Source organism: Paramormyrops kingsleyae, chromosome 5 (genome assembly GCF_048594095.1).
Source record: "Paramormyrops kingsleyae isolate MSU_618 chromosome 5, PKINGS_0.4, whole genome shotgun sequence".
NCBI classification, from domain to species: domain Eukaryota; kingdom Metazoa; phylum Chordata; class Actinopteri; order Osteoglossiformes; family Mormyridae; genus Paramormyrops; species Paramormyrops kingsleyae.
In genome coordinates, this window is record NC_132801.1 from 23,661,805 (window position 1) to 23,677,427 (window position 15,623).

At 46.4% G+C, this 15,623-nt stretch overlaps 1 protein-coding gene across 5 annotated transcripts in view; it reads left to right on the forward strand.

The window, feature by feature from the left end:
* Positions 1–15,623, forward strand: part of snx29 (sorting nexin 29) — a 107,193-nt gene that overhangs the window by 3,368 nt on the left and 88,202 nt on the right. For 4 of the 5 annotated variants that reach the window (XR_011991784.1, XM_023820789.2, XM_072712446.1 and 1 more), the window contains exons 2-11: positions 2,110–2,174; positions 4,194–4,246; positions 4,400–4,524; positions 9,872–10,052; positions 10,136–10,206; positions 10,739–10,993; positions 11,280–11,622; positions 12,370–12,488; positions 12,635–12,728; positions 12,866–12,948. Coding sequence is in view for 4 of the 5 variants with exons in the window: in XM_023820789.2 (XP_023676557.1) it covers positions 2,110–2,174; positions 4,194–4,246; positions 4,400–4,524; positions 9,872–10,052; positions 10,136–10,206; positions 10,739–10,993; positions 11,280–11,622; positions 12,370–12,488; positions 12,635–12,728; positions 12,866–12,948 (1,389 nt within the window). In the remaining variant the exon portion in view is untranslated. Of the gene's footprint in view, positions 1–2,109; positions 2,175–4,193; positions 4,247–4,396; positions 4,525–4,614; positions 4,741–9,871; positions 10,053–10,135; positions 10,207–10,738; positions 10,994–11,279; positions 11,623–12,369; positions 12,489–12,634; positions 12,729–12,865; positions 12,949–15,623 lie in introns of those variants that run through there. The other variant, XM_023820790.1, reaches the window with a different exon arrangement.

Genomic DNA, 15,623 nt, shown 5'->3' on the forward strand with positions numbered 1-15,623 from the left:
CATTATTTTTGTTTCTGCCATTATTTGCATCAAACTGTAGAGTTGGCCTGCCTATGTTTCATATAATTTCAAAGGAAGCCATTTTGTTTTCAGTTAATGTAGATATTTTGAGCCAGTTTCCATTCCATTAGTATTAAGGATAATTGTTATGGAGTAAAGGGCATTCCATTTAATTCAATTAATGACCTTTGCATCACAGTTTATGATTTTGATGAAATTTGGCACGTGAATTACACATACTTTTCAGAAGTCAAAAATGTTTGTTTTACCATTGTGATTGTATTCCTTTTCTACACCGTCGGTACTATTTCAGCTGCATTGCTCAACTATACCTCATTGAAAAGCACAAAAAGAGTACTTTTTGCATAAGTCTGTTTTTTCAGGGTCATTTCTCCAGTTGCATTTTTTTTTTTTTTTTTTTTATAACTTCTTGTTATTAAAAACCCAGTGAAAAGGCTTGGAGTAAGAAGTCTTTTTATAATGAAATACATACACTATATTGCTAAAAGTATTGAGACACCTACCTTTACACACACAAACTTTAATGACATCCCATTCTTAATACATAGGCTTTAATATGGAGTTGGCCCACCCTTTGCAGCTATAACAGCTCTTCTGGGAAGGCTGTGTACAAGGTGTTTATGGGGATTGTTGGCCATTCTTCCAGGAGAGCATTTGTGAGGTCAGGCACTGATGTTGGACGAGAAGGCCTGGCTCACAGTCTCTGCTCTAATTCATCCCAAAGGTGATCTATTGGGTTGAGGTCAGGGCTCTGTGCAGGCCAGTCAAGTTCCTGCACATCAGACTCGCTCATCTATGCCCTTATGGACCTTGCTTTGTGCACTGGTATGCAGTCATGTTGGATCAGGAAGGGGCCACCCCCAAACCGTTCCCACAAAGTTGGGTGCATGAAATTCTCCAAAATTGCTTTGAATACTGCAGCATTAAGAGTTACTTTCACTGGAACTAAGGGGCCAAACCCAACCCCTGAAAAACAACCCCACACCACTGTGGCACAATGCAGTCAGGCAAGTACCATTCTTCTGGCAGCCGGCAAACCCAGACTTATCCATCGGATTGCTAGGCATAGAAGTGTGATTCGTCACTCCAGAGAACACGTCTCCACTGCTCTAGAGCCCAGTGGCGGTGTGCTTTACATCACTGCATCTGACACTTTGCATTGCACTTGGTGATGTAAGGCTTGGATCCAGCTGCTCGGCCATGGAAACCCATTCCATGAAGTTCTCTACTCACTGTTCTTGAGCTAATCTGAAGGCCAGATGAAGTTTGGAGGTCTGTAGTTATTGACTCTGCAGACAGTTGGTGACTTCTGCACACTGTGTGCCTCAGCATGCGTTGTCCCCGATCTGAGATTTTACATAGCCTACCACTTCATGGCTGAGTTGCTGTTGTTCTCAATTGCTATACTTTGTTATAATACCACTAACAGTTGACCGTGGAATATTTAGTAGGAAATTTCATGAATGGACTTATTGCACAGGTGGCATCTTATCACGGTAACACGCTTAAATTCACAGAGCTCCTGAGAGTTACCCATTCTTTCCCAAATGTTTGTAGAAGCAGTCTGCATGCCTAGGTGCTAGATTTGCTAGACATCTGTGGCTATGGAAGTGATTGGAACACCTGAATTCAGTGGCTTGGAGGGGTGTCCCAACATTTTTGGTAATATAGCGTATGTATGTGTGCTACTTGAGTATAAAACATTGACCTGTGACGTGGTCTCCATCAAGTGACGTACATACAGAGAACATAAAGTTACAGCTCATAAGAATTATCATTTTTGCTACCCACGGTGTAGAAAAGACACTGTATCTCAAAGGGCAATGATAAAAAAACATTTCTGAACTCTGGAAGTTATTTGTAAATCATATGCCAGATTTCATTTTTCACTGAAATGGAATGACCCTAAAATAGTGTATAATGCTATTTCTGTTTTCGCAGCAGTGCGGCTTTGTGACTTAACCTTGCATCTAATGCATGATCCTTTTACAGAGTAGTCTGCAGTGAAACTGCATCCTGATATGAATATTCTTTGGTGGTTGGTTTCTTTTAAGAAAATGTTCCTGAAAGTCTGCATTCATGTTTCAGGTACACAGCAGAATGACACAAAAAGGCAGCATTTGTTGGAGAGGCTATTGGATGCAGTGAAACAGGTGAGAACCAGTGAAGACCTGGTTAACGGTATGACTAATAGCCTGCCTCAATGCGCAGTACCTTATATAGTAATATCTGACTAACTGCCTAGTAACGTATTGTAATACCCGACTAACCACTTGCTAGCTAATTAGGCCTATCACTAACTATTTGTGTTGGATGACATATTGTCCCAGAAATGATTGATGAATATTATTATTTTAAGATAATTTTATGCCACTGATATAATGATAATACAGTCAAACCTCGGATTGCGAGTAACTAGGTTTGCGAGTGTTTTGCAAGATGAGCATTATTTTAAAATAAGTTTTAACTTGATAAACGAGCGATATCTTGCAATACGTGTATTACATATACAGTACGCTTTATCTGCTGAGCGTCACATGATCACAACTGAGTGAGCCGATGGTTCTCTCTCTCTCTCTGTGGGATTGTGGGTAATCGTTTCCCATGTTCGGTCTCACTCGTATAGTCAAAATTTAGTAGAAAAGCACCACCCGAATAAGGCCTTAGCAGTGCGAGCGATGAATCTGTTTAATGACAATGCAATGTCCACACTTTTAATTCTTAAGAGTATTCAGACATTGCAATTGAAATTTAAACAAAATGTAAATATCCAAAATAAATAAAATCACACAACCAAAAAATGAGATGGAATTGGACTCATGCTCTGGTAACAAAATTTGCTTTATATATTAAACATTTGGCACAGAGGTATAGAAGTCATTTGTTCCATTACAGGCAATATACTGCCAATCCAGTTTTGCAAAGGCTCTGCTCAGTGGTGCAAGCAAACCTTGATCGTTTATTGGCCAGGGGAAAAGTAACAGGAAGTCAGAAAGAAGTTAGTTGGACCAAAGATTGCATTTGAACAGCTTTTCTACCCTCTATGCTCTGAATGATAACCAGAATGGATAGCAGATTTGAAGTCCGGAAATACCAGCATTTTTGATTCATCGCTACAGGATTATAATGACTCCCAGATGGCTACAAACTTAAACAAAATATGTTTGTACTGCAACACCATATACCTCTGTATGTCTTTGTGTCAGTGTCACTATCCTTTTGATTTATTAATTTAGTATTTATGTATTTTTTATTTTTATATGAAATCGAGTTCAGTTTTAGGTGTGGCTTTATTCGTTTTTATTTTAAAGATCTATAGTTATATATTTTACTTTCGTTTTTACATCTAGGGGTAGACAGAAAGTTGTAGGACTTTTCTGGCTGCTACAAAATGTTGCAATGTGATGCCGTTTGCAAGTTTTTATGCTTCAAGTTCATTGCACAAGAGGCCCAAAGACAAACAAATCATTACTTTAGCTAAGCAGTATTTAAAAACGGAAAAGAAGTATTTTTTATTCTATCTTAGTTGGTTTCGGAACCAATATTTATACTTCTTGTTTATTTTATTTTTCTATCTTATTTTATTTCAGTTCATGGAAATGGTTTCATTCATTGCCTTGCGTACTTTAACTACATAGTGCACAGCTAATAGTTAATTTTAACAAATTTCTTATTTATTTTTATGCTGTCCATACCACACTTCATAAACGTGACTTTTAAGAGCAGCTTTGCCTGGTGCCTGGCACTAAAAGTATGAACATTCAGGTCTGTGGAGGCCCCGGCGCTATGGTGCGTGCAGCATGGCTCGCAGGCTTTCGCATGAAGTATGAATCAGCCCTCAGCCACGTTTACGCCATAGAGAGCAGATGAGAGGGCAGAAGCAGCGTGATTTGCTAAAATGTTGGGGGCATTCATTCTTATGTAAACACAATTTGCTAATTTTGAGGTCAGGAAAAATTATGGAGATTATGTCCACATATCATGAGATAAGTCCTTAATGTAAATATCATGACTGGCTTATAGCTAAAATCATATCTGCCTATATTGTAATGCTCGACTAACCTTTTGGTAGCTTATATCGTAATACCCCACTAGCTGCCTGGTTGCTTGTATCATGCCAGTGCTGAGTTGTGGCTGATCAGATGCTAACGTTTCTGAACATGCTTTTTCAGTGTCAGATCCGCTTCGGGGGGAGAAAGGAGATAGCGTCAGACTCGGACAGCAGGTAAGAGGAGCTAAGGACCATCACAGCCACCATAAATCACACCTTCCTCACTTTTAGTTTGCTTACCTTAAAAGAACCTCTATAAATGAAACACTCTGCGTGTCGTGACACTGATGGCCTCCTTGTGTATGATGGCTCTCCATGTCCCCACAGGGTGATCTGCTTATGCGCCCAGTTTGAGGCCGTTCTCCAGCATGGGCTGCGGAAGGGCCGAGGGCTGGCGCTCACAGCAGCCGCCATCAAACAGGCAGCCGGCTTCACCAGCAAAACGGAAGCAGGTACGGGGCTGGGCGGGGCTGGGCGGGGCCTTCCCACCAGATTACAGTCCTTATCACACGGGAAAAACGTGAACAGGTTGATATGTGCAGGGTGAGATAAGCTGAGAGTAACAGCCCTTATGACGTTCATCGGTGGGGGGAGAAGAGAAATATGCAACAGGAAGCTCAGGGAGGAAAACCAGGTGGTGGTCCTGCTTCTGAAACCAGAAATCTTATGTAAGTAGCAGTTACAAATTACGAAAAAGGGAAACATTCTGTTTTCTGAGGTTAGGCAAACACCTGCTGTGGTTTGTAGTCATTTATACCCAGAAAAAGATGCATGCAAACAAACACAAAACAGTATGGGGTGAACTTTGAATTGGCACGGAAATTACTACAGATACCAGGAGGAGTAGGAGGATGTTATTTAAGGGAGCTTAATTGATCATATTGAAAGTGTGTGTATTTGTGATTCAAATGGTATATCCCCTTGGCTTGCTCGTGTTATGACTGTGTTGTTATGTCTTGCTACATTAAAAATTCTCTGAAACAAGTGTGTAACTAGTCACAGTCCAGTCCTGTCACCAAGCACTGACATTTTGCTTTTATTAAATTTAAGGATCAAAGAGCTCATTGTACTAGTTCAACTAAAGCATTTAATTTGTCATCACTGAGCATCAGTGTAGAGAAGTGTACCTCACCGATCAACAGTCGAAAAAAGGTAGGTGTATTTTTCTGAAGAGGCAACCCTTTCTACCATAAAAATGGAACTTGTTCTTCCACATCAGGGTCAGTGGTGAAGAGCAATATCTGAGCAGGCCTTTGAATCTACAGCAGGGTTCCCTAATTCTTTTCCTGGAGGGCTAGAATCCAACACAGTTTACAGGTTTCTCTGCTCAGAATCACCTACTAAACCTGCTAATTAGCTGATTACGGTGTGTTTGAGCAGGGAAATCTGCATACTGCTTGCTACTTTGGTAAATCTCACTTTGGTAAGGCCCAGTAATTCTCAATGGGGTTGAGTCAGGCGATGAAGGGGGGCAGGTCATAACTCAATCACGTTTCAAGCCTTTCTAGGCTAATCTATGAAATACTTTGATGGATGGGGAGGGGCATTGTCCTGCAGGAATATCATAACCTCTTAGAAAGCTGCTGACTACTTCTTCTTCCAGTGTTTGAAGAAGGTACCTTCTAGAAATTGGAAGTAGATTTTGCGGTTAATTTTTACATCATCTGCAAGTCAGAAAGGTATGACAAGTCCATCACTGATAACTGCAGTCCACGCCATCTCTCCTCCACCACCTTGTTGGTGCTTGAAAAGGATCTCCATCCACTGGCCCATCCATCTGCTTCATCAAGAGTCACTTTCATCTCATTTGTCCCAAAAACCTTTGTACCATCACTCTTGAGACATGTCTGTGCCAATTCTTAATGTTATACCTTACATGCCTTATTGAGTGGAGGCCATGTTTCAGTGTTTATGACCTTAGGAATGACATTCAGCACACTGCACCTAGTACTTCCGGAGATTCTGTTCAGATTGCAGTTTTAAAAAATGATGGTCTTTGATGCTGATGAAGAGTTTCTGGAAGTCTCCCCTTTAATTTGACACAGAACTTTGGCAGTTTATGTGTGTCATCTTCTCTCTACATGCCTCTTCAGTCCTCTTTGGCTGTTGGCAACAAAACACTTGATTGTACAGTGATCACGTTTCAAAAGTCTGGCAGTTTCGATCGTTTTGCATCCCACTGACTGGCACATTACTATTTTGTTTTTTTTTCCTGCTCTCTGTAAGGTCCTCTTTGGCCCATTTTAATAGTAATAATAATTTGCTTAATAATTCTGTGCAGGAAAGTGTCTATGTTTTCCTGTTTTTATCTAAACAGAAAGTACTCTGACCAAATACTGAACATTTTGCTGTTTTTAAACAGTTGATTCTTAATTAGACATTCACCTGGACTGAAAGTATTGGTCGGAGGAGAATATACAAGTAAAATACACATTTGCCTAATAATTCTGCACACAGTGTAGGACTGGAATTGGGGAACCCTGGACAACAGCAAGGGCATAGCTTTAGGTATGTAGGGACTGTCCCTATAAATATTGTGGGAGTAATGTGCGTGTTTATGGGACGGTGGTTTCGTGGTTGGTTTGGTTCTTACCAATGTTGTAACCAACCCTTGGCCCTTGGTCTACAGGGCTATACCTGTGGTTTCATTAGAGATGGTGATGCAGACAGCAATAGATGATCAATGGAAGCTGAGCAGGGACCATCCGCTCCAGGAGGGACGCTATATTAGAAATGACCTCAGCCGGATTATCTGTGGCTGTGTTCTGCGATGGCCGGAGACCAGATAGGCAGAGATATGCCGAATGATTGTCTGGCGCCTTCTCACCCAACAGCCAGCAGGGAATTTCAGCAAAGCGGGCGGTTCGAGTCGGGTCGGTGCTGAATAGTCAGATGTGTAGGGCCAAAAAAACCCAGTGCTAACATATTGTCAGGAGCTGCTCACACCTTCGATAATCCTGTGTGTGCTGGCAGAGCCCGTCAAAAATCACACCCCGAGGGCTGCTTGTAACTGTTGGCATCAGAGAGAAATAACCTGGATGTGCCAAATCTCCGGATATGTTGGTCTCGTCGCTGCATGGTGCGAGTCGCACTTTAGTTTCTTTCATTTTCTTTTTTTTTTAAAATTCTTTTGAAACTAAGGAAGGAGGAACCTCTGATTCTGCTGTTTAATGTTGACTCATAATCCTCACAGGCCTGAGGGACTGTTGTTTTTTTCTGCCCCCCGGGTATGATTTATAAAAGGGCTGTTTTAACACTTGTCATTGGGCATTGCGTGTGGCAGCAGTGTCTTTCTGCACCTTGGGCACCTGCGGTTGAATCCGTGCTTAACGGCACCCGAAGCCAGAACTGGTTTAAACATGTTCCTGCGTGTGGCTTTGTGATGATCCAAGTAGCCGCAGATAGTGAGAAGTGACTCACCAGCTGGGAAGTACAGTCACACCAGTTTTTAATGGGTGACTTCAGATCATACAAAGAAGCTTCAGTATTTTATATTCACCTATTTTGTGTAATTAATGTGTCTGTTTTTGTATATAGGCCCCTCTGTTTTATAATGTCTCTGGTTTGTGTTAAATCAGACAGTGAATATCTGATAAATCAAAGATTTTTAAAGATACATAATGAACTAGTTGGGGTGTCCCCCGCCTTGTGCCCTCTGACAGATTGGCACCCCGTCCAGGGTGTCCCCCGCCTTGTGCCCTCTGACAGATATGCACCCCGTCCAGGGTGTCCCCCGCCTTGTGCCCTCTGACAGATATGCACCCCGTCCAGGGTGTCCCCCGCCTTGTGCCCTCTGACAGATATGCACCCCGTCCAGGGTGTCCCCCGCCTTGTGCCCTCTGACAGATATGCACCCTGTCCAGGGTGTCCCCCGCCTTGTGCCCTCTGACAGATTGGCACCCGGTCCAGGGTGTCCCCCGCCTTGTGCCCTCTGACAGATATGCACCCCGTCCAGGGTGTCCCCCGCCTTGTGCCCTCTGACAGATTGGCACCCGGTCCAGGGTGTCCCCTACCTTGTGCCCTCTGACAGATATGCACCCCGTCCAGGGTGTCCCCTACCTTGTGCCCTCTGACAGATTGGCACCCGGTCCAGGGTGTCCCCTACCTTGTGCCCTCTGACAGATATGCACCCCGTCCAGGGTGTCCCCCGCCTTGTGCCCTCTGACAGATATGCACCCCGTCCAGGGTGTCCCCCGCCTTGTGCCCTCTGACAGATTGGCACCCCGTCCAGGGTGTCCCCCGCCTTGTGCCCTCTGACAGATTGGCACCCCGTCCAGGGTGTTCCCCGCCTTGTGCCCTCTGACAGATTGGCACCCCGTCCAGGGTGTCCCCCGCCTTGTGCCCTCTGACAGATTGGCACCCCGTCCAGGGTGTCCCCCGCCTTGTGCCCTCTGACAGATTGGCACCCCGTCCAGGGTGTCCCCCGCCTTGTGCCCTCTGACAGATTGGCACCCCGTCCAGGGTGTCCCCCGCCTTGTGCCCTCTGACAGATTGGGACCCCGTCCAGGGTGTCCCCCGTCTTGTGCCCTCTGACAGATGTTCACATGTGCTCATGGTGAACCTGCACTTATCTGTGAAAAGCACAGGGTGCCAGTGGTGGACCTGCCAATTCTGGTATTCTATGGTAAATGCCAATCGAGCTCCATGGTGCCGGGCAGTGAGCACAGGGCCCACAACAGGATGTCGGGCCCTCAGGCCGCCCTCATGAAGTCTGATTCTGACCAAACAATCAGAAACATTCTCACCAGGGGCCTGCTGGAGGTGATTTTGTAGGGCTCTGGCAGTGCTCTTCCTGTTCCTCCTTGCACAAAGGAGATGATACCAGTCCTGCTGATGGGTTAATGACCTTCTTCAGCCCTGTCCAGCTCTCCTAGAGTAACTACCTGTCTCCTGGAATCTCCTCCATGACCTTGAGACTGTGCTGGGAGACACAGCAAACCTTCTGGCATTGGCCAGTCAAAGTATAATTGACTTGATTCTATACTTTGATTAAAAAGTGTTCCTTTATTTTTTTTTAGCTGTGTGTGTATGTGTGTTGGGCTGCAAGAGGGAAAGTGTAACAGCTATAGCTGATTTATCTAAGAAATCTGTACCTGTGTGGCGCATCTAACTTTTTATACAGCCTTTTTTAAACTTGTGATTATGTATCCAGCACTCAGACTAGTTTGAGGGCAAATGTCAAATGTGAGTTGTGCACGTGGGTTACAAACATACACAGCACGAGACAGCCTGACAGGTCATAGGGTTCTGCCTGTTTTGAGGTGATGCAGGTGCTGTTCTTGTCATTTTGAAACAGACTGCATTGTGATGAATATTAGTTTGTCGAAAACCAGAAACGGTTATTCTCCCCGGAGAGAGGGAGAGAGACAGAGAAAACATGACTTCTGTTTCATTTGGGTCAAAGCAAAGTCTGTGTGAAATGTCATATTGTGAGGCCCCCAGAAACAGCTGCCATTTATTGTCTGTCTTCATTGAGCTTCTTGCCTCAGTTGTATGTCCAGTCTAAAAGGAAGCGCCTGAAATGGTTTCATCTACTGAAATGCCCAATGTGTGTGTGTGTGTGTGTTTATTTCATCCTCCATCACCACTTAGGTATATTGTCTGAGCTCATATTTTAAGTTTAGCTAGTGAAGCCTGTTTTTCCATAGAATGAGTTTAATGTTTTTTGGTGCTAATCGGGCAGTGGGTATGTGTGAATGGTGCACATCTGTGGTTTCCCCCCCCCCGCCTCCCAGTGCTCTTCCCTCTGCCTCCCATAGCTGTCCTTCTGAGTTTCAGAGTTCTTCTCTGGTGTTTCAGAGCTGTCCTTCTGGCTGTACGTGAAGGAGCACCTGAACCGGCACGAGCTGCAGCGCTTCTACTCCCTGCGGCACATCTCCTCGGAGCTCGGCCGCGGCCGGGCCTGGCTGCGATGTGCCCTCAACGAGCACTCGCTGGAGCGCTACCTGCACGCCCTGCTGGCTGACCACTCGCGCCTCAGGTATGTGCCCGTGGCACGGTGGCCTCGGTCCCCCGGCCTCTAGACGGCTCTGTGTGGTGCTCACCCCCCATCGTGTCTCCTAGCGTCTTCTATGAAGACTGGGCGTTCATCCTGGACGAGGAGAGGGCCAGCATGCTGCCGACCATGGCCGCAGGTAAATTATCGTTAATTGTCACTGTCATAAATTCTTATTGCCCTCGTTTTTAGTAAATCGTTTGCCTAAAAGTGTTTGCATGAGCTTAGCCAGATTAGCAGCAAGTGCTGCATCTCTGCAAGACCAGAAGTTACAGAACTTCCAATGAATGCCCAGGTACGTGTGTAAGCAGTACTGAAGTAGGAGCTGTACAGCACTTACCAACAAAGCAGGAACCAAATACGACTATTCAGTGAATAGAAGCGCAACATTCAGAGCATCGTGATCTTTGCTGTACATCTTCAGTGGCCTGGAATATCTGTATATAACAGCCTGACAATCCTACTGAGAAACTGTGCTTGAATCAGCTGTGCTTCATGCAGAAAGTGAACTGGACTTTTGATAAGAAGCTCTTATTTGAATCTCACTGCCATCTGACAGGAAGGGGAGATGCAGTCTGACAAGCACCTGCTGCAGTTATGCAGTGAGAGTGTCTCCCCGGAGAGCCGGCGGTTTCGCTGGGCTTTTCTCATACCTTTCTGTGCTTGGACAGGGCTCAACTCCATCCTTTTTGCCATAAACATCGACAACACGGACCTGAATGGGCAGAACAGGACTGGCCCGTCAGTGTCACATCTGCTCAAAGAGTCGACGCAAGGGGTGAGCAGCCTATGGAAGGAGTCTGCTCATGGCGTCAGCACCCTCCTCAGGGAGATCAGCACCGCCACCGCTGTGGTGCCTGGTTTCATCCCCCGCCCCGACTGCAACTCCGATCCCCTGCCCGTGCTCCCTCGCAGCGCCTCCGCAGGTAGGGAAGGGAACAGCGTCTCTGTTCATGACGTGCTTTGAGCGAGTTATCTTATGTTTGTAAGTGTTACTATAGGAACAGTCCAAAATGGTATTCTCACTGAATTCTGGGTGTAGTAAACAAACAACCAAATCAACAGGCAAGTAAATAAGTAAACAAGCATGTAAACAAACATTCCTCCAGCATTGTGTTCATGGCTGGTTGTACTTTTTTGTGCAACAAGAGAATTTAAAGAGCGATGCCGGATGTCTCCATGTGCGAACGCTTCCCTTGGACTTCTCTCCAGACTCTGGTCTGAGGAAGGAACGGCGCAAGAAGAAGAAGATCACGAACATAATCTCCTTCGATGACGGGGATGATGCCGGGGCAGAGGATGACGACGAGGGGGCGAGCCTGAGGAAGAGCGGTGGGGGACACCACAGCTCTGAGGAATGCCTAGGCCCACGGGACTCGTCCCCGGCGCAGAACGGGGGCCCTGAGGCCGGAGAGCTCGGGGAGAGCTGGGGCCTCAGCCACAGCCACAATGGGGTGCTGTCCCACCCCAAGGCCGGGGACAATGACGAGGAAGACGAGGAGCTGGATGGCAAAACGGGGCCAGAGCCTGAGGAGGAGCCTGGGGCTGTAGAGCAGTGAGTCTGCGGGGACAGAACGGGCGCTGAAGCCTCTGAGATACACTGGTGTCTGTGAAGTGTGGGGCTTATCAAGGCTGTACGCTGTGGCAGATGTTACCCTAAAGGCCGGCATAAACACATCCTGGGCTGCTGATGTGATATAATCATACTGAAATCATTTCAATTATATAAAAATCAGTTATGTCAAATAGAGCTTGATAATTCAATTCACTCACAGCTTATGAAACGTTTTTTAGTAAACAGTTTGGACTCTCTAGCCAAGTTTGGAGTGAAAGAATCAATCAAGCAGAGTTAAATTTGTCACATACAGGGTTATACTCAATATGATGTAATAAAATGCTTGACTGTCCAGGAAATAAGTATAAAGAGACATTTGATATTAAACACTGAATGAATAAAATCTTAAATATCCTTACTGTGCACTTGGCAGTAAGGTGACGAGTGGTAGTGAAAAGAGTGTATCAGTGGTTGCCAGTATATGAACTACAATTAGCCTATATTGAGCCAATCAGTATCTTGCATAACACTTATTCAAATTGTTACTGTCTCCACCCCCCCCACCACCGTGTTGCAAGTTTTCACAGTTTATATATTCTTGTAAGTCACTCTGCGGATATTTACATGTGTAAGCTGTGCATGTATTTGTTAAGGAGGCGGTTGGAACATTGGAAATGCATAGGTCATTGTCCTCATTAAGGATTAAGTTAGGATCAGCACTGATGCTGTATCTCTAATCTTTTTCAGGATTGTGGTAGGAAGCCTGTCCAGTGTGTCCACCTGGAGCCCCCTGCAGGTGATCGATGACAATGACAGCTCAGACATCCTCATTCCTGTGGCTTCCATGGACACCAGCCCTCAGCCAGGTAAATTTACACCCCCAGCTAATGAAGGGCGATCCCACCCGAGGGTGCAGTTACTGCTGGCAGTTTCTAGGGAACCTTGTTTCTCTGTTACCTGCCAGAGAATGTGTGTGACATGACTGGGTGCGTTGGTGCGTTGGTGTTTCCAGAAAGCGTCATAGAGCCCTTGCCTTTCGGCGGGGAGATCGACAGCAGCGCCGCTGTGGTGGATGTCACGCCAAGCAGAGCCCAGCTGCAGTTCAAGTATGTGACTCTTTCCATTAATTCTGTATAAAGGGGGAGGGGGTGAACATGGGGGGTGTTTGGGAGTGATTCGTGTGGTGAATATCTCTCTCTCTCTCTCTCTCTCTCTCACCCTCTGTCTCTCACCTCTCCACCAGTATGGAGCCCAGCCCCCCTACCCAGGATCCTCCTCTCAGCGACATACTCCCCACCCCCGGCCTGCCGGAGTCCATGACAGTGGGTATGTGATTCTCGCTTCCACTGAAGCCACCAGCTTCAGAAAAGCTTCGGCTGCTCTTTTGGGCCCCCGGGGGCTTGATCATCCCGCTTACGTCTGGCTCACCCGGTTCTCGTGTCTTAAGAAGAATTAACGATGTTTTCTTTTAGCAGAGGAGGATTTCTAGTGATAAATAATGTTAAACAAAGGCTTTGATGGAAGACTTTGTTCTGCAGTTCTGTCATGTCAGTCTGCCCTTCCCTTTGATACCAGCGGGGGCAGCAGTGTACCATGGTGAAAACCTGACGGGGCAGATGGTGTGAGTTGGACGCGGTCCCCCTGGCATGCGGGTGCCGCCCAGCCCCGCCCCGCCCCGCTCGGCCCGAGCAGCCTGTCACCTGCGTGAAGCTGATCTTCCTTTTTGACCCCCTGTTGAAGGGCATGGGGAGAGCGAGAAGAACTAAAATAAACAAGCAAGAAAAAGGCAAATGTAAATCTGCAACTCCATCAGCAACGGGTGTAGGAAACGGAAATGGCCGCATGCTTTCGGTAGATCGTGTCAAAATGATGCAGATTTTTTTTTTTAAAAGGGATCTGAAATGCCGTCATTCTTCCTGTCAAACTTGCAGACCATAGATGTGCTCTGTCCAGTAGCTTTGCCGCACCTGTGGCTGTGCACATGGCCTGGTGCGATTCTGTAACATGTTTGATCATACATGAATGACACGCGGTATATGTGATGATACATTCACTCGAAACGGGACTCTCTTGTATATTGTGTTTAATGTGTGTCACTGGCCTCTGTTCAGACATACTGCAGAGTTGTAGCGATGGTCAGTGTCTTGCTGTGCTTATCGGCTTGGTGGCCCTGCGATCTTGGGCTTGCCCCTCCCATCCCAAAGGCTTTATAGGCTGCCCTCAGCATCCATGGTGTGTTCCTCCCGCTGACAGCCTTCTTTTTTATATAACCCTCAACTGCTGGGTGGGAAAAAGCCCCCCCCCCAATACCAGTTTCATGTGATGTTCGTATTGTTGGGTGCCCGCTTATTTGCACTCTTATTCCTTCCCCGACTTGTGAGAAAGGTTCCTCAGATAAGTTGCAAACTGGTTTAATCACAGTTAGATTTGTGAAACATTATTAAATAAGTGTGAATCTCCAGTGAAGCAATTTGTGAACTTCTGTCATTGCTGCCTTATCCAGCAGATGGCACTGTTGGTTCACGGACCCGGAGCCTGTGCCGTGATGGACAGGGAAAAGCTGAACGTAAAAGCGAAACGGTCTGATGAAATCCCCACGTTATGGGCGTCTAGTCCCAGGTTCTCCTGCAGGACATTAGTCCTCTTCCTCCGAGAGCCTAACAGCCTTACATCTGCCAGTAAGCCCTGGCCGTCTGTCTTGTGCCGCTCCCGTCATCCTCGTCCTCCTTGCCTTGCAAGAGCACGTCCGTGTTGGAAGAGGAGGTGCTGTATCAGTTGCTTATGAACCTGCAAACCTTTCGCCTTGCTCATATATTTTTTATATTAGATATAAAAGTAGCAGGGCAGTCAATACACCCTGGCCTTCAGCTAAGGTGTGTACAGGAGCCCTTGCTCCCTTTGTTTGAATGAGACTCTGCAGTGTAACTCTTTGCAGCCTGTGTTACGGTCAGTGGTGTCCCTGTTCAGGATGGTGCTGACCTGACTGTGGGGTGTTTGACCGCTTCTCTTATATTCCTTCACATTGCTGTGATTCAGGCCCCCCCGTGGGTTTGCTGCTGACGTCATGTGACCCGTTCGGGTTGCACTTTGGGCGGGGTGGTGGCAGGTGGGGCGAGGATGGTTATCGGAAAACCCACTTTGATTCCAGTATAAGCGCAATCTCTGAGATAGGGGAGGGGCCCCGTGTTATAAATTGTCCTGGGCACTGCGCTCCTTCTCCGCATGAGCGCCCTCTGTAGGGGGCGGGGAGGGGGGTCATATGTCGGACTCCTCATGCGAATCATCCATGCTGGCCCCTCGTTCCCGCTGAGATGACATCACTGACACCAAAGCCCGAGTTACGAAACTGGCAGCATGATGCTTATGATTAGAAAATCTGAAATAAACTTGTAGAAAGAGATCTCATTTTTAAAGTGCTTTGTTTGCTGGGATTTTTTGCTTGTTAAATACAAGCTTTGTGCTAAGTGAGCGGTGAGCTATGCGGGAAAGAGCTGCTGGCTGACTTGCTTGTGGGTTTGTGTGAAAGGGCTGGAGTGGGATGGAGGCTCTGGGGCAGAGTGACCCTTACAGAGATCTCCATGCCTCTCCTCTTCCAGAAGCTTCTGTGACTGAGGTGAGGCGTTGGGTGTCTCCTGGAGGCCCTGCCTGCTCTCCCGCTGAGCCTAATTTGGTGACTTAGCACGGTAATGGGAGTGGAGGACCATCGTTTCCTACCAGCCAGACTCCCAGTAATGCCACTGGGGAGACATGAGGGGAGGGGCCACCTTCTCTTCCAGAAACGTGGCTCTGCGTCCGGCACCAGCCAGAAGTCTCTGAGTGGTGTTTTTCCTCCTCATGTCCCAGTTTGACCCACTAGGTGATTTTGTGGTTGTCTGGTTCCATTTCAGATGTGTGAGATGTATTATTCATGCTGGTCGCTTCGATGCTTGTTTACAGTTTTTTTTATTAGGTAGATAGACACTTTATTAATCCCAATGGAAATTGCAGATCTACAGTAGCAC